The 25,990-nt window shown below is 50.3% G+C and overlaps 1 protein-coding gene across 3 annotated transcripts in view; it reads right to left on the bottom strand.

Annotated features, from left to right (window-relative positions):
- Positions 1–175: 175 nt before the first annotated feature.
- HSPA12A (heat shock protein family A (Hsp70) member 12A) overlaps positions 176–25,990 on the bottom strand; it is a 158,669-nt gene continuing 132,854 nt past the window's right edge. For all 3 annotated transcript variants that reach the window (XM_032423492.1, XM_032423493.1, XM_032423494.1), the window contains 7 exons: positions 21,998–22,114; positions 14,123–14,294; positions 10,185–10,271; positions 9,508–9,612; positions 8,367–8,625; positions 5,386–5,489; positions 176–4,278 (listed from right to left, as the gene is read on the bottom strand). In XM_032423492.1, the coding sequence (XP_032279383.1) occupies positions 3,641–4,278; positions 5,386–5,489; positions 8,367–8,625; positions 9,508–9,612; positions 10,185–10,271; positions 14,123–14,294; positions 21,998–22,114 (1,482 nt within the window). In that variant the 3' untranslated portion in view covers positions 176–3,640. The remainder of the gene's footprint in view (positions 4,279–5,385; positions 5,490–8,366; positions 8,626–9,507; positions 9,613–10,184; positions 10,272–14,122; positions 14,295–21,997; positions 22,115–25,990) is intronic.

A 25,990-nucleotide genomic window follows, 5' to 3' on the forward strand; every position in this document is an offset into this window, starting at 1 on the left:
GCAAATAAATAAAATATTAAAAAAAAAAAAATTTAAAAAGCTTGTAACATTTGAGAAAAGACCTGAAACTCAATCTCCATCTGAGTGAGATGGGGCAGAGGAGGAAGTCAGCAATGATGCATCTATAATTCCATTCACAAAATCATAGTGCAAAAAAAAAAAAATTGGGGCCACACGAGATGCAGAGTTTTTGCTTTATTAGACGTCTGTGAAGACAGAGTTTGCAGGTACAGTCTCGTCAAGTTGTGAACAGCTGTGAAGTTCTGTGGAGTGTGAATTTATCTTGTAGTGAACAAGACCCCAGTGGCTGATATTTTAGAATAAAGTTCCATGTTCCAAGCAGATGAGAGGTGTGACGTAACGGACAACAACTTTTATACGAGTCATCCACTTAGTCATTTCCCAGCATAAATACGCAGCTTACTCACAGCTACTTCAACTCTACAGTGTGAAATTTGATCTTCGACTAATAATGCATTTGGACTCCTGTTTATATTGGCGCATGCGATTCTTTGCCACCCTGGCAATTAACCAGACCTAGACTCTAAAAGCTAAACTTGATCTAAATAACATCCTAGGGGGCGGGCAGGCTCTGCAATCTGGACTCAATCATAATCCAGACTCAATCTGGACTCAATCTTCAACTCCGCGTGAGTGCCTGTATGTCTCCTTCTCTCTCCTATCTTGTCTGTCTGTGACTTGTCTGTCATTCAGCATTTACTAATGCCTGCTGTGTAGAGAGAGGGCAGTTAGAAAGGCGATCCTTTGACAGGTCTGCTTCCAAAACATGAACATCAGATAATACTCCAGGGACAGCTGAGTAATGGTCAAGACAACAGGCCTTTTAGAAACTTTCTAAGATTAGAAAATGTGTCCACGTGTATTTATCCAGTGTTCTCATTCTACAGTATTTCCGGGGGCAGGAGGGAGAGGAGGGATGGATTGGGGGCTTTCTTTTAAGAAGCTCGACTATTGGGGCTGCATTTCTGGGGCCAGAAGAAAGTCCGGTAAAGTTATCACCTCTCTCCATCACCTGCTTGCCAACAGCGCAGAATTCAACCAACTCGCTAAAGAGAAATCAGACAAGGAGACAGCCTCAGTGCAAGGTGGGAAAGGTCTTACATTAGCCAAAAAAAAAAAAAAAAAGACTTCACTAAATTACTCACACTTACACTTAATCGAGTGGAACAGCTGGATTTGTGCCCCACTTGATTCCTTCCTGGAACCCTCTTGTGCAGACAACACGGCACATGGGGACCACATCTGGCCGTCAGAGTGACCCAGCTCTGCCCCACAAGAGGCTGACAACCCTGCAGGGACGCAGAGAGTTTTCGTAGGTCGTCCTGCACAGTCACGTGGCGTACAGAACCAGAATGTTCAGCTCTCAAAGACTGGACAGGAGAATCGATACATGATTATGCTCCTTTCAATATAAACTGTGAGCTTCTGGGAAGGATGTGAGTGAAGCAAGGTCTGACGAAGCTGTTGATCCAGCTGTTGTCCCTTTTCTTTTTTCCAGAGTATTCGGAGCCTCCACACCTCTGACTCTTGCTCAGTCTCGCATACATAGTCCATAAGCTTAGTATCGGGTACAAATGGATAAGTAAGCGCAATTAAAAAATGAAGCCACGGGAAATTAAAGGCAGCAATGTCATCAACAAAATTCAAAGAGCATTTTCCTTTTGGTTTTTTTTTTTAACAAAGCACATTGTAGAAATAAAGATTCTGTACAATATTCTAGTATCGTATGTACATAAAATTATATTACTTATAACTAAATTGAGAAGTCTTATTGGCAGAGTATGGCTGGCAACACCAAAGAAAGACCCAGAACACTTAGCTTTTGAAGCAGAGCAGGCAGCAAGAGAACCCCAGCAAACACACCTCTGTGCCTGGATGCGCAATCCTGCTAGAAGTTAAGTTACGTGACTAGCATTCTCTAGGTCAGTGGTTTGTTCGTGTTTCACATTCTAGCAGGGAATTCTGCAGCAGGCGGTGTGGAAAGACATGTTCAAATGAAACTGGAAATGCTATTTCGAATCTGCATATTGGCTATGGTAATGGGTTTGTGAATCCAGCTTGCCTTCGAAGTGAGTTCCTTAGCTCATCCTCCCTTCGTTTATTATGCATGCCTCCAGGGATTTCAAATAGGAATGAGTTCCAGCAGAGACACCAGTTGGTTCCTCATCTGTTCTTAGGGTCCCTTTCTTCCGACCTTCCTCCTTTGCAGGCTATTCCTGTGAGGGCTAAAAGCACCACCCCCAAGCCTGGTGGAGCCCCAGCCCCACTCACAAAGGGCAGGGTGTGGGACCCCGGTTCTTCACTTGAAAATCCCTCTCCCCAAGGGGGAGACTGCAGGCGCTGGTGTGTGCTTCAGCTTCCAACAAAACCTAAAGTTAGGAGTTCTCAGATTCCCATGGAACCAGAGTCCCCCGTGGTATCTACTGAAAATGCAAATGCTGGTCCCCTCCTCCCCCACCAAGACCCAAATTCAATTTGTAAAAGGAAGAGGATCCAGAAACCTGCTTTTAAGAGGCACCCAGGCAGTTCTCACAAGGGGATCCACAGATCAGCTTTGAACCGACCTGGCTGAATTCATCAAGTACAAATCTATGAATTCCTTTTAGATACGCCTAAAAAACTGAAGATTTTAGTGAAACATTTCATAGTACAGATTCTCTACCCATGTATCACAAATGTATTCTTTTTGAAATGTGGGAATGCGGGGCCAAAACTCTTTGGGAGATGAGGGGGAGAAGGGAGTTAATTTATAATATGGACCCTTGTCAAGGTGAGGGGCTGTTCCAGACTCCCGGGCTTGGTGATGTGAACAAGGCAAACTGCAAGCCCATTTCCTCACACAGAAGCCTACTAAGGTTAACTTGAGTTATTTTATGAATTCAGAAATCAGGATCTGGCATCTGGGGAATGATGTCCCAGCATATGATTTGGGATAAGTCAGCAGCGCCTAAATACCCACTTTGCTCGAAGCCAGCTTTCACCTGCTGAAAAGTGAGGGCATCAGCTCTCCCACTCACTCGAATCCTAGTAGATTAGCTCAGACGATCGTTACTCCTCACTGAACCTATTCAGAATTGAAATTATGAGAACCTAAAATAGTGCCCAGCGTGGGCAGGCCTCTCCCACCAGCTGCACATGCTCCCAGCTCCCACTGAATCACCGCTTTTAATCACATGATGATGAAAAGAAATTAACTGCAGATGGACAGCATTTTATATTGACTGCCATCCAAAAAAAACGTAAAAAGAAAAGTCTCAAATAGATTAGGGCATCCTAACAGAGATCCGTTCAAAGCAAGCTGAATCGCCGCTGCAGAAACGGACTGACTCCCTTGTCGGGTGGCTGTCTCACCACTGGGCACCTATGAAAACTAGCTGCTCTTCCAGGATCCTCAGATTTCTTATTCCCAAACCTCCGACAGTTTTTGCTGATTCCAGTGTGCCCTCAAAAATCCCTAATTGTTTCTAGCCCTAGTCGTTCCCATCTTCCCTGCTGAAATTCAGGTGGGCAATGCTGAAGGTCAAGGACAGAGAAAGAAGAGTCAGGGTTGAGGTCAGCAGATGCAGGGGAACAGAGTCCAGGGGTGGGGGTGGGGGTTGCAGGCGGCGGGGCGGGTCTGTTAGTAATTTAAGAAGTCAATCCCAACCTTGACGCTCTTCGAGGTGGCTATGTCGATGGCCGTGGCCTTGATCTCTGTGTCCCCGAACTGCATGAGGGTCTGGATCTCCCTCCGGGCGGGCACGGCTGTGCTGCTGGTCCCCGTGAGATCCAGGCGGAGCGTGCCGCACTTCTTCACCCCCGGGTCGGTGATGAAGCTCACGTCGTCGTGCTCGCAGCTGTAGATGTTGATGACGATGACCAGCTGGGAAGGCTTGGCCGGGGTGTAGCTCCGCTTGACCAGCTCCCCCAGGGCCACCGACTGGTCGGCGGAGATGAACTTATCGAAGACGTCGGTGCACCAGCGAGTACCGTCCTTCACCAGCAGCTTCTCGGGGGGGTGCTTGCCCTCCACGTAGCGGTTCAGCACGCCCACCCCATATGTGAGCGGCGACCGGCGCACCTTGATGACCGCGGGGTCCAGGCCGAAGAGGACGGCGCCCTTGAGGATGGTGAGGCCCACGTCCTGGGGGATGATGATGCGGCACTTGTCGCCGAAGGCAGCCTGTACCGCTTGCTGCAAGAGGGCTGCCTCCGCAAAGCCTCCCACCAGGAAGAGGAACTTGACCGTGGACACCTCAGGCTTCTGAAACAGGTCCCCTGGAAACAAAGAGGGAGGGACAGCGTTCTGTCACCAAAGCCAGCCGCCAAGGGGCACTGGTGGCCTTGAGAACGTGGGGAACAGACGTGGCTGAGCTGGTTGGGCAGAATTTTTGTAGAGCTGGTCTTTACAAGATAGGGGTTTGGGACACCTGGGTGGCTCAGTCGGTTAAGCGTCTGCCTTCGGCTCAGGTCGTGATCCCAGGGTCCTGGGATCGAGTCCTGCATCGGGCTCCCTGCTCCGCGGGGAGCCTGCTTCTCCCTCTGCCTCTGTCTCTCTCTCTCTCTCTCTGTCTCTCATGAATAAATAAATAAAATCTTTTAAAAAAAATAAAAAAAAAAGAAAGGGGTTTGCACGCCAGTATGCTCAGGAATAAAAACCAAAGCTGCTGGTGAGCAGACACTCATTTTTACGGCTAGATGGTGATGGTTCTAAGTAGTAATTTGTTAGGCATGAAGGAAGACTGCTAACGTTCTCCAAGCCTGTGGTCCTGTTAAGTCAGTCAAGGCAGGCTGTTCTAAAAACTGTCCTGTGGTTTTCAAAGGGGTTCTGATTTGGTAGGTGTGGGGTGGGAAGTGGATGGGGGGCCGGGATACTGAGAAAGGTCCCCAGTGAGTCTACCGCGTGTCCCCAGTGAGGGCCACTGAGGTAGCACAGTAACTGCATGGCCGGACTCTGTTTGCCCCCTCGCAGGAGACCTTTCTTTGGTCCACATAACTGTCCCTCCTCCACAGCAGACATTATGGTTCCTACTGCATCCTGATGAAGCAAAGACTATACATTCCCTAGGCCCTGTCACTCCAGGACAATATTACTGCAGAGCTCCCAGCATCCTGACTTTTGAAGTCAAACTCAAGGCCCAGGTGAAGACAGGCTCTGGGCTGCTTTATAGTACCTGAGGGCGAGGATCTGGAGAGCCCTTGCCCAGAAAGCTCCCCCATACATGCCCAGGCCCCGTCTGCTCCTGCCCAGGCCCCGACCTGTGGCTCCCAGCCCCAGACCCCCTGCCAACCTGACTTCACACACACTAGCTAGTGATGCTAGAAAATTCAGTCCCCATTCCTGGCTCTGCCCTACTGAGTGGCCGAGCCCTGGCTGATACTTACGGAGATGCTCAATGATGCTGTCAATGGTTGGCTTAAAAAGAGCATTCATGGCATCTGGACTCATCCTCAGCATCCCTTGTGAGGACCACTTCACGAAATCCACGCTGTGGGGGGTGTGGCACAGAGAGAAATAAGCACTGAGCGTGTGAACAGTACCCAGTCTATGTGCACAGAGATGGGCCCTGTCAGAAGAGCTGTCACACTGGAGGGGGTAGAAGGGTTCAAAAGGCCTTGGAAATATCCTCAACTGCCAGAACCTGGACCCTTAGGTGCTCAAAAGCTAAGACACAGCGTCTTCTGTTTCTCTTTGCTTTGGGCTGTGGCCCTTGGGATGGTGGAAGCCAAAGTCTAGTGCAAAATACAGGGAAAGAATTAAAGGGATCTTTCTCGTTTGAATGACATTTTTTAATGGCACAATAGTCCGATTCGAGTCCATTAAAGGCTCATGTGACGTGTCCACTGTGCTGCTGCATGAGGCTACAAGCCTGGGTGCTCAGGTGCATTTCCTTCAGCCCTGCAGGCACCTGTCCCATGACCGTGTCGAGCCTAAGCCTACCAGGATGCCCCTTTCTCTGTCAAAGGCATAGAACGTCCAAAGCAATGGCATGGAACAGAAAGAGCACTGGACAGGGATTCAGGATCACTGGGCTCCAGGATGGCCTCCACCACTCAGAGGTTGCGGGACTTTGGGGCAAGCTGGGCTGCGTTTTCTCTGAGCCCCAGTCTCTTGTCTGGAAATCAAGGATAGTACAACTTGTCTTACCTCCCTCGCAGGGGTTGTTGTGAAGATGAAGTTACATACCACGTCTGTGAAAACACTTTGGAAACTTTCTGGCACTAAAGGAATGCCAGGGACTGTTTACTGCAGCACATACCCCGCCCATTCTCAAGTTCAAAGAGGCCAAGCAAATGGTGTCTCTGTCCCTGAAGCAAAGCATGCACCAGCCGCTTCCTAGCATCACATTCTAGATGCTGCCAGGGCTGCCCGACCAGGCGGTCTTTCTGTGGCCTTGGCCAAAGGACAATGTGGGATGATGTGGAATGACCCAGTGGCTGGCTGTGGCCAGTCTCTCCAGAAGGAGAGTGGACCAGCCCCAGAACTGTGTGAGCAGGACTTGGGGTTCAACTCAGAGCAAGCACCTCTGGAGGGGAGCTGGTGGACAGAGAGAACAGGAGCCTGGTAAGAGTCTGGCCAGGACCCTGCTCCAAGGGCAAGAAGAGCTAAAATCGTATCTACTTTGTTTCCCTTATACAGAACCCAAGCTTTTTAGAGAAATGGCTGATTGCAGGTCTGGGATAGGGAATACAGAAGATGAGCCAGGAGCATCTTCTCTAACCAGAAGTCAGACCAAAACGTCAAATCAACGGGACTCGGGAGCCAACTTGAAGAGGCTCCTACTGGCCAAGATGGGGCATTTTGACTCTCAATCAGGATACAACCGCCATGGTTTAAAAAATACATCAAATATGCCTATATCTGTGAAATCTTAATGATACTCCCCTTGAGTCCCCACAAAAGAAAAAAAATGCATTTGTCACTTAGGAGAATGCTAGGAAATCAACAATATTTTCAACAAAAAATTTATAAATGAAAGGAAAGAACCAAGCATTTGTCTTGTCTTTCCTATATGAACTGTACTTCAGGGCAACCAAACCACTGAGGAGAAGAGTTTCTCTCTCCAGAAGCATGTAGCTAACAAATGCAGATGGAGTGAGAGACTAAGGGGCCACTCCTTAGCATAACAGACCTAGGCAACAACCCTCCAAGGCTGCTAGCATCTCAAAAGAAGCAACCAGCAAACAGCACGTGTTCCCTGACGTGAAGCAAGGGGGAAATATTACCCCCACCCCACCCATGTAGTAGGCTTGCCAAAAACTTAAACTTGACTCTGACCAAATGTCCAGCTCAATCTGCCAATTTGTAAGAAAATACCAGGGGGCCGAACATGTTACATGGGCGTGCAATGAGCAAAAACCCCAGACTGGAGGAAACGCTATGGGACAATCAGCTTTATCATCTAATAAACCATAAGGAAAAAAACAAGAGGGGGACCTATATATTAAGTGGGATGTAGGGGCAGGGGCAGATCAGAGAATTGCTGTGTGTAGCCACCTTTTGGATATTAATGCAAACTGAAAAAAATTATAAGACAATGGGAGAAATTTTAATGTTAACTGGGTATTTGAGGACATTGAAGAATGACTCATTTTAAGTGTGCTCGTGATAACAGTGTCAGGGTTATCATTTTAAATTTATCCCCCTTAAAGATACATACTGACATATTTATGGATTAGATGATGATCAGATTTGCTTTAAAATGCTTGTGGGAGGTTACGCGAGGATTTAGGTTGGCCAGGAACTGACAGTTGTTGAAGCTGAATAATGAGGCTCATTTTGCCCAGAAAATATTTGAAATTTTCCACTCTAAAAAGACTTTGAGAAACCTATGATTTTTGTCTATTAATTTTGTAATTCAGCTTTAAAACAGCTTCCAAATGTTCATTTTGCAACAAGCTGAACTACAAACACTTGCCTGCAGCCAAGAGACTCAGACTAGCAGGAAACCCAGAATCCCACGGGATTCATTCAACAAATATTTACTGAGCACCTTCTATGTCTGTACCAGAATCTGTTGTAGATACTGGTACAAAACACACAAAATTCCCTGCTTTCACAAAGCTTATAATTATTAGTACATAATAAAAGCTAACACAAAAATAGTACTTTCCAGGTCCCCGGCATTGTGCTAAGTGCCTAACATAGGAATTCATGTCATCCTCACGACAACCCTTTGAGGTAAGTGGAAACATCATCTCCGTTTTCCAGATGCAAAACTGAGGAACAGGGAAGTTGAGTCACTTGCCCCAGGTCACACAGCTTCTCTGTAGGACTGGAAGTCAGAGTCCACACCCCCTTCTTCCTTCCCATCAACATGACCCACCCTCTAGAATGACCTAAGCCATTGGTGAGTCCGACTCACTTGCTCTTCCTCAAGGCATGCTCCACGCTGTGCCCGCGGAACTTCTTGTAGTAGTCAATGAAGGAGAAGGGCAGGGTGATGTTCAGTGGGTTTGTTCGGTCCGGGGCTGCTGCCCTTTTACGAGACTCAAATGCAATCATTAAGTCAACCCAGGCCGCGGGACGCTTGATTTTGAATTGTTCGATAAAATCCTCTCCGAATATTTTACACAGAAGTTTTTCAAATTCATAATCTACTCCTAAGGATCCATAGGGTCCACCTGGGTCAAGAACAAAAGGAGAGACCCCCCCCATGTCAGAAACTGCCAGAAACTGAATCCAAACTCTGAGAAACAGCCTACCCTGTGTTCTTCTCAGAAACATCAAGTAGAGTGACTTAGACCCAGTTAGCAGATTGTAGCTCTAAATTTTTACTTATGCTTTAAAACCCTTAGGTTCTTCTTCTGGGCGGAGAAACTTTTTCCTACAGAATCACCTGTCAACAAGCTGTTTAAATTCAATTACATTTTATTTTATTTTTAAAAGATTTTATTTTTAAGGCATCACTACACCCAACATGGGGCTCAAACTCACAACCCCGAGATGGAGAGTCACATGCTCTACCAACTGAGCCAGCCAGGCACCCCACAAAATCACTTTCATTTTAAATAAAATGGATACATATAACTAAGTATGAGCAACATAGTATTCCCACCCAAGAAATCTAAGGACAGGGTCTGAAAATCAGGAGGCCCACCTAGACCCCGTGATCTGTTAATGACTCATCATCCCACCCCCACCGAGGGAGAGAGCCTGTCGCTTGCTTTGGCAACTTTGATCCAAGACCAGGTGTCCTGAAACCTCCCTAGAAAGCTTAACCAGAGCACGAAATCACAGGTGACAATCAGATCCTTCCAGAACTTTCAGAAAAAGATTCCCTTGTCCAGGATCTAAAACAGGCTCATTTTATGCCAAATCCCAAGTTACAGTCGTTTGTGTTTTAAAGAACATTTAAATGCATTCTGCTCCTCAGTTCCACACAGGAACCCTCTCGGGCCTAGAATCCCACATGCTGGTAGCAACCGAGAGAAGGAAGTACCAAGAGAAATCTGACATGAGAGAAACAGCTCAGGAATGAGAAAATCAGCCATGCAGGGGCTCACCTGTTGCTTTATACAGTTCTTTCAGGTGTCCCTCCGGTAACCGTATCTGATGGACGGTCAGGTCTACGGTGCCCCCGCCACTGTCCACGACCACATACTTGTCACCTGGGACAAAGACAGCCATCTTTTACACAGACCGCTTGTCAGCCCCATCGTGAAACAAGCTGGGGGGTGACGACTTGGTATACCCAACAACCCCCGTCAACCCTTCTCATTAACACGATGGTTTTGCAAATTAGCTGCACAGCCAAGTTATTCGTGACTGAAGAGAATGCAGTAATGTCTGCCCAGGAGTGCCAGTTAGCATGGATGGTAAAGAACCCGGATGAGTGGATCTGTAAGAAGGAAGCTGTCCTGTGACACTCGGCTGCGTCCCTGGCACGTACAAGGGACAACTTCCTGCCAAGGTTTATAGCGCCGTAAAATGACCTGCTATTTAACACAAGACTTACCCCGGAACTGGGGAGCTCCAATTCCCACTTTTCTTCTAAAGAGTCTGTATGGTTTTATAACATGCAAAGTTATAGCTCCGAAAGAGCTCTCCTTGGGTGGGTGGTCTTTAAAAACCACCTGATTCTGAACATTTTCCGCACGTGCCAAAGGAACCAACAGGAATGCATTTTTGCCAACAATATAGAATAAATCCAGCAAGGGCAAAGGACATTCAAGGACGCTACCTTCCTCCAGCTCGGACCAGATTTCTCCTATGACATTCTCCACCAAAAAGGTCCGACTCTGCCGATTACGCCGTATGTGCTCCTTAGCTAGTGGCCGACAGAAAGAAAATGATGGGTAAGAAAGCATGAACAAGCGGGCAGTCATCTGCAGTCCGTGGAGGCAACAGCATGAGGAGGTTTAGGGACAGAACATTTAGCGACACTTGACCAAAAGGATTACATAAATACAACATTGGGAAACACAAAGCCGGACCGGTTCCACCAGCCTCCATCTCTTCATTGCATGGCAGCCTGGCCTGCGCCCTGCTGGAAACTCGCCTTGGAGAAGAAGCAGCCCTTCCCCTGGTGACACTTCTTAGGGGTTACTAAATCGACCAGATTCCTGGCTTTGCTGTCCCGGGGAGGAACTTGTCTGCCAAGAAGCTTGCAGTGCATTTGGTTAAATTTCACCAATTTCACCTCAAGGAACCAGATCTGTCTGATGCCAGGAATGTCGGGGATGTTTTCCTAATCTGGATCCTGGATGAAAGGGACTGGAGCCATTTCCCGACCCAGGGGAAGCCAGTATGCTCTTCAGCCACAAGGCGGCGCTTCAGCCACAGGGCGGGCCCTCGGAACCTCGCGAAGCCCTGGCCGCCTTTCTGCTAACGCTGGGGAGTAACACGGCTGTGGCTCAGGCCACTTAGTGGCTGTGAGGCTTTGTGTGGGGCGACTGCATCCCTCACAGGCCGCCCGCAGCCCTGGGAGGCAGACAGGGCACAGATCATCGTCCTTGTGTTCAGAGGAGGGAGGAAACCAGGTCGGACGAGGTTAAGGGGCTTGCAGTTCCCACGACTCTGTCTTGCAGCTCCACATCCACCCTTGGACCGTGGGCCCTCATGCCTTTGAGATTCAACAACTTACAGTGACAAAGCAGAACACGAACGTAAGAGATGAGAAAGGTGCTGTGAGAGGGTATCTGGGGATCAGCAGGGCACAGCCAAGGTGCCCATTGGGGCAAATCACGTAACCCCTCTGGGCCTCAGTTTCCACATCCATAAAATGGGGATAATAACACTTGGCCTAAGTTCCTCACAGGCAGAGCAGGGACTGGTTCTCTGATTTTATCTCAGCACCCAGTGTGATGCCCAGCACACAGGAGGTGATAATGAAGGCAAAGCACCAACTATGAGACTCGGTACCCAACAAATGATCACTACAATGAACAATTTAGAGCAACGCCTGATTTTACAGATAAAGGTTCTGTCCACTGCTCTGCTGCCCCATCCCACAACCTTGCCTCCCCCCCCCCACCACCAATTTTTCTAGTTCCTAAAAACTGGTGCTGCTGACTTTGAATTGCCCTACAAATCCATCTGTTGCTGGTCATCCACTTAAGGACCCTTGACCCTCTACCCTCTTCTAGCAAGGAGCACCGTGTTTGCAAAACAGTGTCTTCTCTGGGGATTAGAACAGCAAGAGCCATCAGCTCTTAAATTCTTCGGGCCTTGGCGTTCAGTGATGAGGCCGTCTTGATTAAAGAGTTTCTGCAGGCCTGGGAGGGGTCCTCAAACTCAGGGCCTCTCTCCTGTTCCCAGCACTGGCTCCAGATGAACTTCTATTGCAGACCTTATAATGGGCATTTGGTTTGCTAAAACAATCTAGATGTCATTCATAAAAAAATGATCAAGCCAGACTAATAAAACATGTTCTGAGCTCTCAAAAAAAAAATTACCATGTTTTTAGGCAAATTAAGCCCAAGATTATAAAAAGGGGATCCTTTACTGATCTCATGAAATTCTTTTGGTGCAAAATAATATGGACAGCAACGCTGTGATGCTGGAGGCAGAGGCCAGCCCCGTTCCCCTCAGTAGTGTCCACTGGGCATCTGTCATGGAGGAGCATCAGAGGGCAGAGAACAGCCCCGGGGGGCTCAGGGCCCTAATTCCAACCAGGGAGCTCCTGGTTAAGGGCCCTGCCAGGCCTCCCGAGGCAGCGCCCCCTCCTTCTGGGAGACAGGCCATAACTGTAAAACAAGGCTGAGCTAGAACCCCTGCTTCGCTGCCCCTCTGAGGGGTCATGGCCAACAGTGGGAGGATGTCAAAAACCAAAAAGACCTTCGGAGCGCAAGACGAGAGCAAATTCCACAAGGCACGGGACACAGACAAGGAGCAGCGTGGAGGCAGACAGGATAAGTTAAAGGAAAGGAACCCCAAAACTGAGCTCTCGGGGAAGGCAAGCATTCGAAAACAGTTTCCCCTTCAAATGTGAGTGTTACACTTAGGACGTATTAAGAAAAGCTGCGCTACGATTAGCTAGTTCTGACCTGAGTGTGTGTGTGTGAACCAGTAAGAGTGCGCACGTAAGGCAGGAAGCCCAGTCGGTTGTGCGTCTCTTTTCCCATGAAAACGATGAAGATAATTTAAATAAATATGTCATTCTGAGTATTTAAAACATTAATACATTTGATTTAGTTAGCAGGAAGGCTAGCCTTGCCATACTCCGGTGGAGGCCAAGCATTGCCCAAAAAAAGGCAAATCAAGTTGAAGGGCAACAGCTTCCATTCGCCCCGGGTGAGTCAGGTGTGAGGTGCTAGCCCTCAGCCCCGGCAGCCTGGGGCAGCAACCTGGGGACCAGACCAGCGAACTCTCTGCCACTGTCTTATGGCTGAGGTTCACCGACTCCTCCGTCTCCGGTTGAAAATGCAGAGTGGCGACCTCTGGGGCAGCATGACCGGGTGAAGAGGAAGAGGAGAATTCTGGAGGAGAGGACGCAGGGCCGTGCGAAGGCGGAGCCAGGGCCCCCTCGCTGTGGGAGAGTGCAGACATAGGCCTCAGGTGTGGGGACCAAGGAAAAGTTGGACCCAGGCTGTCGGGGGAACAGGAGGCGGTAGTTCCCGCTAATGTTCTCCCTCCTCCTCCTCCTCCTCCTCCTCCTCCTCCTGGGCCTTCCAGGATGGGGTGGGCACGGGGATGGGTGGCTTTCTGCCCCGAGGTCTCCTCTGGGAACAGCACCCACAGCACTCCCATCAGTGCCTGTGCTCGCTCACGTTGGTAGCTCTGACCCTGACCTAGGGTGTCTGCACCACTCATAGAGCCCCAGATAGAAGGGAAAACAGATCTGAGGACCGAGACTGTGACCAACTTGCATACAGGTAAATGTTAAAGAGGAAAAGTTCCTGGGGCGCCTGGGTGGCTCAGTCATTAAGCGTCTGCCTTCGGCTCAGGTCATGATCCCAGGGTCCCAGGATCGAGCCCCGCATCAGGCTCCCTGCTCCGCGGGGAGCCTGCTTCTCCCTCTCCCACTCCCCCTGCTTGTGTTCCCTCTCTCGCTGTGTCTCTCTCTGTCAAATAAATAAAATCTTAAAAAAAAAAAAAAGCGGAAAAGTTCCTTAACGCCCATCCTGGCTCCCCCTAGGCGGTACTATGTCCCACAGCTAAATGTGCATCAGCCGGGTCAGGAAGACTCAGCCCCGTTCATCTGTATTTTCAACTCTGCCAGGTTCACAGCTAAGACACATAATGAGCTAACCACACACGAAGCGGCCCCAGTGAGTGAGTCAGCAGTAAATCAACAGTCTTAATGGAGGAATTAATAACAGGCAAGTGGGATTAGATTAAGAATCAGTTAATGAACAAGAAAAATTAAGAGCCTAGTAAAACGTCAGGCCAAGAGCTGCTCTCAGGGCCACTGTCAGGTACTTAGAGAGAAGCACCCTCCCCCAGCCCAAGGCACACGGGTGGGCAGGTGATGACCCCGGGGTAACTACTGCGGAGTCTCCGAGGGGCCCTGGGGAGGCCAGGTCGAGGGGCCGAGGACAGAGGTGCTTACAGCTGACCTCTCTGGGGGCATCTTGATTCTTCATTACGGTGCTAAGGGCCTTTCAGTAATCAGGGCCAAGAACCATGCAGGGGTGGGAGGGGAGCGAGCAGGGAGGGGAGAGAGAGAGCAGGAGGTACCCTGTGCAAACCCAGCTCCCACTGTGTCACCGGAGCTGTACCCGTTGACCGCGGCCTTGCTGCTCAGCTCGATCATCTGGTGCAGCCGCAGCTTCCGGCAGTAGATGGAGGCCGCCTCGGGCTCCAGGGCGATGATGAGCTGCTCGGCGGTCTCGGGGGAGGCCAGGCCTGCCTGGAAGACAGAGGCAGGACCACTCTGAGGACACACACGCCTTGCGCTGACGCCCTCCAGGAAGGGACACTTGTGCTCTGCCTGTCTGGGAAATTCCCTCCACAGACCCCTGCAGGGATTACACTCAGTGGTGATGGGGTGCTGAGCCCCAGGCCGGGTCCCCAAACACTGCGGAGGAGCCAAAGAAAATGTGTGGGTGCCTTTGGGAAATGCAGGGCTCTCTGGGCCCTGCGGCCTCTTTCATTTGGGACTTGCTTGGCCCAGAACTGAGCAGCATGAAGAGGGAAATGCCCCCAAACTCTGAAAACTGTCAGAAGATGGAAGGCAGGTGGTCTGTTTCTGGTTACGATAGGCCAAATGGTCTAAAGGCAGACCTCAATCTTTGGTGGCCCAGGAAACAAATGGGCCATCCCTGGACCTCAGCTACGTGAGCATTGGATTTGGCTGTCTGGGAATCTGACATGTCTCCAGCACACCAAGGAGGGCTCCGGGGCTCTGGGAGAAAGCCCTCCTGGAATCCCACACAGTCTCACGCTTTCTAGAATATGGGTCAAAAGGCAGCTGACAGTTACTTTATTCAAAGCCGTTACCCCTTTAATAGCACACATGCTTCTGCTCTGTGACATCTGGCTTGTTCCAGTCACAGCCCCTTACAAGAGCCCGCCAGGGGGCTCTGGGACCACCCTTCGGAGGGCACGTGGAGACCTGAGCCTGGCATGGCCTCTTCCAGGTCCCTGCCCACCTCCCGTGGCCTAGGAACTAAAGCGTGAGGCCTCGCTTGCTAGCTGAAGCCGTTCAAGCCCCGAGGGTTTCCTGGTCGCCAGCACGACGGGACAGAGACACGCTGTGTCCTTCACCACTGTGTTTGCTCTGTTGCTATTCCCTAGGGAACTTCGGGGTGCTGCCCTCGCACCACACCCACTTCGGAGGAGACTCTGGTTCTACACCAAGCCCATAAGGTGTAGTGGACTCATCCTGTAGATCAGGGGTGAACAGTCTGCCTAATGTCACACATGTACAGTGACCTCTCTAGAGTCACAGCCTAGAGTCACAGATGGAAGGGGCTTAGAAGATTCAGTTATTGGACAAGGAAGGGAGGGGGTTCCGGTTAGAATATTAAAAATGCAAAGGCCCTTCTTGGCCTTTTGTACAACTCCTTCACTTTATGCAGAAAGAAACAAAGGCTCAGAGAGGTAGGGTGACCAATGGTCCTGGGTTTCCTGGGACATGGCCTCTCCTGAGAAACCCGGACCGTCTCAGGCTCAAATGTATCCATCCTGTACGTGGCCGAGCAAGCCCAGACCCAGTCTCAAGCCTCGAAGACCAGCTCTTTAATTGGTTCTTGGTTCTCCTGCTCTCGTTGACTTCAGGTACCAGGGTGGGACCCAGGCCTTTCGACTTGGACAAAACTCCCAGGGTGTCTCTAATGCTCCTCCTTCTGCTGGTTTCAAGGTACGATCTCTTTACCCAGTAAATCCAGGACAGCACTAGATGGTATCCCACCTCTAATTGCATGTAGACAATTCTCCGTAATAACCGTACCCCCAAATGAACCAATTAACTGTGTCTTAATGAGAAACCATTGGCAGGCAGGTGACTTAAATCTCCCCCCTGCCGATACCAGATGCCTCACAAGTGGTAGAACCCCTTCTAGAAGACCGACTTTACAAAACCTACACCATCCACAGAAAAACTGCCTCCTTAACTGCTTTGTGCCTTCAGCTGTTAACCAACTACATGGGCAGCATCTATGCCCATCAGTTTGGTCCCTGGGTGCAGAAGGCCTGCATGCCCATCAACAGGCCACTGACCCAGATGCATAACAAGATTTCCCACTACTCCCAACCCAAGGGACTAAAAGTCCCTCTCCCCCAGCCTCCCACAGGGTCACTTAGACATCCTTAGCGCCAAGACAGCTAACGCTGCAGTGCCCAATGACAGGGAACAAGGTTTACAGACCTAAGTGTCACCAGGAAAGTTGAAACCTCTGAACCTTAAGCCCCAGGATCCCAGGAGAAATCCAACATAAAACCAAGAGGAGCCCCCTTCTAAAGGACCGCTCTCGAAGACTGACTTTCCCTCCTTCGTGGGTTTGTAAAGTCAAGGGCCTCCTAGAATAGAAGCTAGCAGGTCCAGCTTTCCAGAAAACGGTGTGAGGAAGAAGGAAAAACTAGCAGCAAAGAAACAACCAGGCCAAACTGTTTAAGATGCTTTTCCAAAGTTCAGAAGGGAAAATAGCCCGGGAGGAGGGGCGAGGAGAGCAGAGCGCCAGGGCCGTGCCGGGGCCAGTGGGAAGGAGGAAAGGCTCACTACTGCCCTGTGTCCCACTAGGATGTCCACCGGCCAGGCAGTCTCCCTCCACGTGGCCAGGAAGAGCACCGGCCGGCCTGGACCCAGCAGTGGGGGACGGGAGGGAACGAGAAGAAAAACTCAATGCCTTCATCCCTCTCCACACCTTCCCTGAGACCGTGAGCAGCCCCCCTGAGGTAGACATGAAGTATCGGGGGGCCGGGGTGGCTCAGTCAGTTGTGTCCGACTCTTGGTTTCGGCTCAGGTCATGGTCTCAAGGTCCTGAGATCGAGCCCCGAGTCAGGCTCTGTGCTCAGCAGGGAGTCTGCTGGAGATTCTCTCTCTGCCCTTCCCTCTGGTCCTCCCCCTGAGTTCCCGTTCTCTCTCTCTCTCTCTCTCTCTCTCTCTCTCTCTCTCTCTTAAATAAATAAATAAATAAATAAATAAATAAATAAATCTTAAAAAAAAAAAAAAAAACAGATGTGAAGTATTTAAACAGAAAGCCAAATCAGGAATTCCAGAGAAGCGAAGAGCATTGAGTACAGTTACACAACTTGAGGTATGTGATTTACACAATCCAGCTTCCCCCTGGGATGCTCCCGAATCCTGAAGACATGAAAGACACACAGGCTGCCCCAAAATGCCCCAAACAGCATGGCTACACCCCTCAGGGGAGGCCTTTCATCTGTCCCTCCCCAGCTGGGTTGGCCTCAGCCCTGCAGCAAAAACTTTGACCCATTTCCACAGAGGCTTCCCCATGGTACCCAGGAGAGGATGCAGATGGGGAGCAGGGGGGCAGAGGACCTCCAACCAGCAAGGGCGGGGAGTGGGGAAGGTAAGCTCAGTGAGAGGCCCAGGACAAGCTCTACCAGGTTCCCTCTCCCCAGGAGGGGTCCCAGAGCTGCTTGTGGACTCCAAGAAAAAGAAGAAATGCAAAAGAATCTGCCAGACGCTCAAAAACTCAGATGTCTTTATCTCTGGCCAGGAGGACCCAGTGCCTGGAAGGGTAGGCTTTCTGCATAAACACTTGCAGTCCTTCTCAGCAGAAGCCCACAGCCTGGCAACTGTCAGGAGCCCTGGGATCAGGCCTGGGCCCACCAGAGCAGGGGAGCACTCGCTGCTTTGGCTAGTTCTGCCTCTGAAGCTGGTACCTTGCAGCCGCTGTTCCACGGGAGCTCTCCCGCCCCTGCACCCCGGCTGGCCGAGCACTTAGCCTATTCCATCTCCAACTACAGATCATGCAGACGCGCCGAGCCTCTCCTGCAAGATGCTACTTTCCAAGGTCAGCCCATAGCAGGTGCTCGGGGGGTAGCTGCTGAGTGAATGAACCCGCCATCCCTCCAGCCAGCCTTCATTCTGTGATTTCCTGGCCCTTGTCTCCAGAACACTGAATGAGAGCCTTCTGCTGACATGACCTGGGGAGGCTACCAACAGAAAGGGTCTGCACCGAGAATGCACTATCCCATTTGAGTCCTCCAGGAACCTGGGGCAGCGGGAGCACCGCCATAGCCCCTCTGAGAGCCCTGCTTCCTGGTCCTGAGCCCCACTTGGGAGGAGCAGAAAACCACACTCGAGGAGGTTGGGGACGTGGGCCCTGATATCGACTCGTCTGCCCCTCAGCCCTGCTGTCAGCCAGGGAAGCCGTCCAGGGACGCGTGCACAGCCGTGAAGGTGGCCAGACGGGGGGACGCTCTGCGGGGCGCACGTCCAGCCGCCTGGGGCTACAGCTGCGCCGGGTCTGGGTGTCAGCCACCGTAGCTGCTCTGTCCCCCCCACCCCCCGATGTGATTACTTTTCACTGCAGTACCAGTGTTAACTCCACATCAGGGGAGATCATCCTCCGTGAGGGATTATCTTTTATTTGACAGGTTTCCAGAACCCACTGGGGTTACACGTTTCCGGCAAACTGCCTCTAGAAATCAACTGGACTATTTCCTACCCATAATGACTATCCCTCAAGACTCAGTGGAACTGTCTCCCATTCTAGATCTTTCCTGAAGGCCTCAGAAGAGGGATCAGCTCTTCTTCCTGCTACGGGCTGTTCAGCGAATGCTCTGAGAGGGCCTAACGGGGCCCTGAGGCCGTGAATTATAAAACATAGAGATTGAACCTACTTTTTCAACAAGCATTTGACACAAGAGGAGTTTTTGGAGTTTCACAGATAAAACTGTATCCATAAAGTGCTCTGCAGCCCCCACCAACCTCAGCACTGAATCCCAGACTTCTGAGTGGAGGCCCCAGAACCAGCCCCTCCAGGCTTGCCTCTTCCATGAGAGATGCTGCCCAGAGCCTCGTCTCTTGCTCTGCATCCAGGTCTCTTCCCCCTCCACCAGGCCAGTGGAGGAATGAAGCTCAGCCCCTATCTGACTGTGCCGTGAACTTGGGCTCACAGGGCCGCCAACAGGCCTGAAGGAGGGACTCCATTTCCTGCATGCAAGCAGGGGAGATGTGACCAATTTCCTAGCTGCCCTGACGGAGTACCATCCTACCTCATCCTTCCAGCTCTTCCTTCTGAAGCCAGACTGATGGGCAGCACTTTGGGTGTAAGGGATGGTGGGCATCCTCAGATCTCAGAAGCTGGCTGACCCAAGAACTATGTTTTGTGCTCAGGTTCTGTATTAGCATTCTCCAGAGAAACAGAACCAGTAGGATGTATGTAAACACAGAAAGAGATTTACTGTAAAGGATTGGCTCACACCATTATGGAGACTGACAAGTCCCAAGATCTAGTCAGCAAGCTGGGTAACCATGAGAGCTTATGGGATAGTTCCCTTGCCGGCAGCCTCAAGACCCAGGAAGAGCTGTTTCAGTCTAAGTCCAAAGGGAGGAGAAAAACAATGTTCCAGTTTGAAGGCAGGTGGGCAGTAGGAATCCCCTCTTATTCTAGGGAGTTTTGTTCTAGTCTGGCCTTCAACTGATTGGATGAGGCCCACCCGCCTTAGGGAGGGCAATCTCTTTATTTAGTCAGTCAATTTAAATGTTAATCTCATTCAAAAATACCCTCACAGCAAACACTCAGGATGATGTTTGACCAAATATCTCAGTACCCCTTGGCCCAGTCAAGTTTACACATAAAATTAACTATCAGAGGTACACATTTTTCTTATTCTGTACAATTAATGGAGGATAAGGAGAGAGAATTGAAGAGATGCTAATTCTGGCCACGCTTCATGTCCATATTGTCATGGGGACTCTTCCAGAAGACGAGCTAAAAGATACCATAGACTAGTCGGCAAAGCTGTTGTGCCCCATAACTCCCTCTGCCCCTCTCTCTCAAGTACAAAAGGCTGCAATGAACCACTCAGCTATGAGCAACCTGAGAGTGGGGCCTCATCTTGGTACACAGGATATGAATCTAGCACCTACATGTCCCAGCACACAGAAGACCCCAGTATGGGTTTGTTTAGTGAATAAATGAATGAGTAAACCAAGAACGATTGAATGGCCCCTGCCATCTTGAAAGCCATTCAGTGACTAAACTCGACACAAGGATCAAATCAGAATTACAAAGAGCCAAAAATTAAGCTGCACAAACGCCACACCCATCAGAAGTTACCCAACAACCAAAGGATGGGGCAGTCTGCAGAGTATCTCTGGGCTTCACAAAGAAAAGTCCCCACGTCCATAAATGCTGGTTATATTCACCCCTCTGAGGTGCCATTTTGATTCTGCCAAACCCTGGAGGGCACCACACCTCCATCTGCCTGGTTTCCTCCTCGACCCAAGAATGAGGGGCCTCCCCGCCAGGCCCCACTTCTCAGAGAGGCAGTCCTGAGGAAGAGCCAGCCCAAGGCTCCAAGAGCCCTGACAAATCTCCCAGTCCTTGCACCTCTTTCTGTTTCAGGCTAAAAATAAGAACTGACCCTTTTCCGGGTCACGTGTTTGTTGCTGCAGTTTTCCTGTGGGAAAACGAAGAGTCAAAGCCCTGAATCCTGAGTCTCCTTCCTGTGCAAAGTCAGAACGCTGGCTGTGTCTTCACAGACAGCCGTGTCCCAGCGTCCCGTCTTTGGACGCTGCCTGAAGGCTGGCACTGAGGACAAGCTCCAGGATGCCCAGGGCTTCTGTGGACAGCAAAACTGCATTTGGGTTTCTTCCTTTTTAAAGAAGTTGCCTCTTTCTGGAACTTCCACCCTCTTCCTTCATCCCTATAAAAACAAATCTATTTTTGGCAGCTACGTAGACTGAGCCAGATTCTCACGCTGAAGGGGAGAGCAGAGGAGAGCCTGAAGCACAGGGAAGAAGGGGAAGTGGGGAGATTGGGGGTGGGGGTGGAGCAGGGACATTGCTCTCCCTGGAACTCTACCTGTCACCTGGGGTAAAGCTCCAAGTGGTGAGTACAATTCATGACACCAAGGTAACCATGGCCATTTTGCTGCATTTGGTACTCAGGGTTGATCGGTAGGTATTTTGAAAGGAAAGTTCATACCTATGGCTACAAACTCAACATCAGAGACATGTCCCCCAGGAGCGGTGGCTGTCCCCTGGGAGGTGTGGCTTCAGGCAAGGGAACATCTATTACGTTGGTGACTTTCCCCAGCCCAGCTCAGGTTGAAGGCTCTGGAAACTGACTCTCATTGCACAGAGTGGGCCCAGGCCCCAGGGTGGCCTTTCATTAACCCAGGGGATTAAGTACAGCGGGAGCCAGCTCTGACCTTGGGGTCAGAATGGCAGGTCAGCCCGGCCAGCCATTCTTGCCATGAAGTCAGACCCTCGTGGAAGCCCCGTCATGGCACACGTGGCCTGCGGACAGTGTGAGGCTTGGCGGCCATGAGGGTCCATGGTACCAGGGATGCCCCCAACGCCCAGGAGGAATGGGCTGGCCACTGGCACTAGAATGTTCTATCCATGGCGCCATGCTGACTGGCACACTCCTCAGCCATGCCACTGCCCTCATCCAGGTGTCTGCCACCACACAGGTCTGGTGGCCTCACCACCCCGACCCTGTGTGCTCCCATGTTACTCACAAGGTGACACGTGCAGAAGATCATTCTATTTCCCTTATGACCCAGCTGTACAGGTGCAGATTTCAACCTCTATACCAAGCTGCTGTGCTTGGTGCACGGCCATCGGCTTTCTCTTTATTCCTTTCTTCTTCAAACATTCTTATTGCCTAAGCTTTTTCCTGAGGTTCCATTCACCCATGGAGAAATGTCTCTGTACCCCAGTTTGAAATCCTAGCCCTGGGGAACCTACAGTGTAGAAGGTATAATGCCAGAAAGAAAATTGAGCCCAGCCCAACCCTTATGGACCTGACCCCCATTCCTCCCCCAGGAGGAAGGCTTCATGTCCCCTGGGCAGGGGGAGGCCCCTCACTGCCTCCCAGGGAGGCCTGTGAGTGCTGGAGACACCTGAGTGGGGTGACAGTCACCCCCATGGGCATCCTGGGCTGCCACCCGCCCCACCCCCACACTCACCTGATAGGCAGCTTGTCTCATGAACTGCTTGGCGGGCTGTTTCCAAATGGCAGGCACTGTGATGACCCATCTGACATCAGAGTTCTCGAACTCCGACCCCGCCTGGTCACTCAGCTCCTAAAGCCAAGGGAAATGCAGCAGGTCAAGAGGACACAGCTGGTCCTCCTACAGCTTCACGGAGAATTCCAGGCTTCCTGGCCATGAACTCTTGGGGCATCTACTCTACAGCCTCCTGAACTTACCAGTGTCAGGGAGCAAGGGTCTGTTTCCTGATTATTCCACAAGCAGGGAGCTCTGCTCCTTTCACTCACTGAACGTGACTGCAAGCAGGAGGCAGGCAGGTCAGAGGCCTTTGGCCACTTCTGAGTCATGTGACAGGGCAAGTAACAGCCTCCCAGGCCTCAGTTTCCTCATCTGCACAATGGGGATAATAATACCTAGCTCACACTGTTGTTGGAAGCAGTGATAATTTTCTGAGAGCTACATTTACTGGGAGCTTACTCTGTGTTAAGCACTTTGCATACCTCATCTCCATTAGTTCCAGGATCCCACTAGGAAGGGATGATAACTATGTGTCTTTTCTACAGATGGGAACCTGAGTCCTAGATATGTGCAGTACCTTCTGATGACTGCACAGCTGGAAAGTGACAGAGCCAAAATTTGGACCCAGACCCAGTTATATCTTAACTCTAAAGGCCAAGGTCTTAACTAAGTTGTTACATGTGGTTCATATCTAGAACAGGGCCTGCCCCATAGCACTGCTTAACACCTGGTGGCAGTTGTTGTCAGAGATGTCACTGTCCTCTGCCTTATGGCAAGGCCAGCACCTCAGGGCAGTTCTCCTAGCAGGACGGGAGGGATATGAACGACATGACCCAAGCAAGAGCTATGCTGCCCTTAGCTTTTGGTTAAGATTAAAACCACATCAGCAGGAACCACACAGATAAAAGGGATTGGCAGAAGCATCAGAGGTTCACACCAAGTCCATGCAGACAAAATACGTCTCTAGAATAGTTCTCAGACTCAGTATTCCCATCTGTAAAATGGGGAGAATAAAAGTAACGCTCTGTGTTTCTGGGGAGATTGAGAACACCTGGAAGAAGCTCGCCCAGAGAAGACCTCTGATAAAGCTTGCTCCTTCCTGCCCTTCCCCTCCAGTTGCCACATTCACCAGACAAATCTGAAATCAAACCTAAACATTCACCAACGCGCATCTGCGTCGGAGTCAGTTCTGGGGACAGGTTTCAGAAGATTAACAGGCTGGCGATTTGTTTCTTCTGATAGGTATCTCATTTCCTCTCTTGTTTCAGTAGATACCTTGGGACGGAGCTACCGTGTCACGGAATTAACTTCCTCTGTGATCAGTCCGTAAACTTTTTTTTTTGCCCTTTAAAAATTTTTTTTATTTTTAATTGTGACAATAACCCATAATGTAAAATCTACCACGTGAACCTTTTTTTAAGCACATAGCTCAGCAGTGTTAAGTACGTCTAGTATACTTTTTTTTTAAACATGTTTTTAAAAACACCTCTGCGTGAAACAGCGGGTTTTGTTTTGTTTTGTTTTGTTTTTATCATGTTTTATTTCCTTGCAGGTCTGCATTGGGCTTTAAAGGCAGGCGAGTAGTGATGTGTGTTGGGAAGTGTTCTAAGCAGGCCGCCGAGCACCATCCAGGCTATTTTAAACTCTTTAAACAGGAAAAGGCTCAAAAGGTGAATGATGGGCTTCCCTGGCCGTAGGGAAGGTTGTTTAAAGCTGTTTGTTCACCAGTGGATGGAGTACAGCTTAGAAGGGAAAGGACCCTGCCATTAATTAAACATCTCATTATGTCAGGCCCTTTTCACTTGCTTTCCTTCATGAACGATGAGCCTGCTTCATGCCTGTGATTCCTGAGATACGATGCTTTAGTAGATACTCTATTTTGCTTATCCTGGTCCAACGTGCAACAGTCCCCTCCTCTGAACCCATCTGTCCTTCCAATACCAGCCAGCCCTCTCGTGTAGGGCCCGGTGCTTATAAATCTCCTCAGAAAGCTTTTCTTCATGGAATTTCTTTATAGCATGCTCCCTGCTGGGAGAATGTGCGACCAGGTTCCTGAAGCTTTTGGCTGAACTGACATGTTCGAAACCACACACCCTCCTACACTCCCTGCTGGCCCTCTGCCCCCTCCATCTCTCCCCTCCCCTTCTGAGATGGGCTGTTCACTCTTTTCCCCTTCACCAACCTGAAACACAAGCCAATGTCATGGACTTTCTCAGGTCCTAAATTTTCCCCAGATCCCCATGCCTCTTCCTCCTAATCTAAAGGCCCTGCAGTCATGGGCCTCCCTCTGCTCCTTCACCTTTCTCCAGATGGCTACAGACACGATAGGCAGACAGTCCTTCATTGGCTGTCTGGGCTACCAGGTGCTGAGCCCATGCCTCTGAGATCCCTGCTCTTCGGGCTGACAGAGGTCCACATCTCTGCGCCTCCTAGTCCACTTTGTTGCCGCCTAGAATCATGTGCTCTCCTTTACACTCTGTCTCCCTCCTACTCCTTCCTTCTGTCCTCTCCCCTCTTCGTCCCCCCCCCCGCCGGTGGAAGAATTATTTCCCAGAATCTACTTCTTCCCTCCACCCTGGCCCCCTCTTTCTTCTTGGTTTTCACGTTCCCCAAGTGACCCCCCACTCTCCGAGTCTCAGAGCCCTCAGACACACCTGCTTCAGGATCTGAGTCCACTGTTTCTGTAGGGCTTTCCTCCACCCTGCAGGCCCTGGGGATGCTGTGGTCTCCCTCCCTCGAATGTTATCTCTGTGGCCATGGCATTCCCCTATTAGAAATCCTTGGATGGCTCCCCGTGACCCAAGGAGTTCATTAGCTTGGCATTTGAGGCTTTGCAAGATCTCGACCCAAGCTTGCTGTTCCCACTCAATCCCACAGCCCTGCCCTTCTCTCAACCCAAACTGCCCGCTTTCCAGAGCTGTCTGCTGTGTTTCCTTTCCCCTGCGATCATCTTGTGCCATCCTACCAGCTCAAAACACCCACCCTTCCAGCTGCTGCCAGTGAGAGGCCCCTGATGCACCTCCTCCAGGGAGCCTTCCCTACTGCAGCCCATTGGGCAGAACCTCTGTCTTCACCAAACACCAAACACCCACAATGACCCCCTCACAACACCAATCTGTTGACTACATACTCCTTCACACTCTGTTGATTTCAATGCTGCCAGAACTATCTGGCACACAAAAAGTACTCCAAAAAGTAGAAGGAGGAGGAGGAGGAGGGGGAATGGGAAGAGGAGGAGGGGGAGTGGGAGGAGGAGGAAGGGGAGTAGGAGGAGGAGAAGGAGAAGATGGAGGAGAAGGAGGAGGAGGAGGAGAAGAAGGGGAATAAGAAGAAGAAGAAGAAGAAGGAGAAGGAGCAGGAGGAGGAGGAGGAGAAGGAGAAAGAAAAGAAGAAGAAGAAGAAGGAGGAGGAGGAGGAGGTGCTTGAATGGATGAAAGCAGTATTACGTTCTCATGTCTTTGTTTCCCTCAGGCCCTATTTCTAGAACTCTATCCTATTTCTAGAGTTCACTAAATTTCTTGTAGTGATCACATAATAGCAAATACTTCTAAAGTTCCCAATTCTTTTTGGATAAAGCTCAGTACACAAGGTTCTTTATGCATCTGACTCACACCCACTCATCACCATGCCCATGGACGGAGACACCGAGTGGACAGCTGTATTCCACTTAGAAATTAGCCAATTCTTCCCCATCCAGGGCCATCTCTGCACAAACTTTGCAACAGTCATCCAAGCGGCTCACTCAGGTACCAGCTTCTCCCCTGGGGCCTGGGGGGACAGGGAGAAGGGATGACAGCAACCATTTGCCAGGAGTTTACTGTGCCCAGCTCTGAGGGAGGTGCCTCATGTCTGGTAAAACAACCCACAAGGTACACGACCTGCCCCACTCTTCCGGTTAGGAATGTGGGTATCAGAGAAATTAAGCACCTCGCCTGGGACCCCGCAGCTGCC

This window comes from Phoca vitulina, unplaced genomic scaffold, assembly GCF_004348235.1.
Source record: "Phoca vitulina isolate PV1807 unplaced genomic scaffold, GSC_HSeal_1.0 scaffold28, whole genome shotgun sequence".
NCBI lineage: Eukaryota > Metazoa > Chordata > Mammalia > Carnivora > Phocidae > Phoca > Phoca vitulina.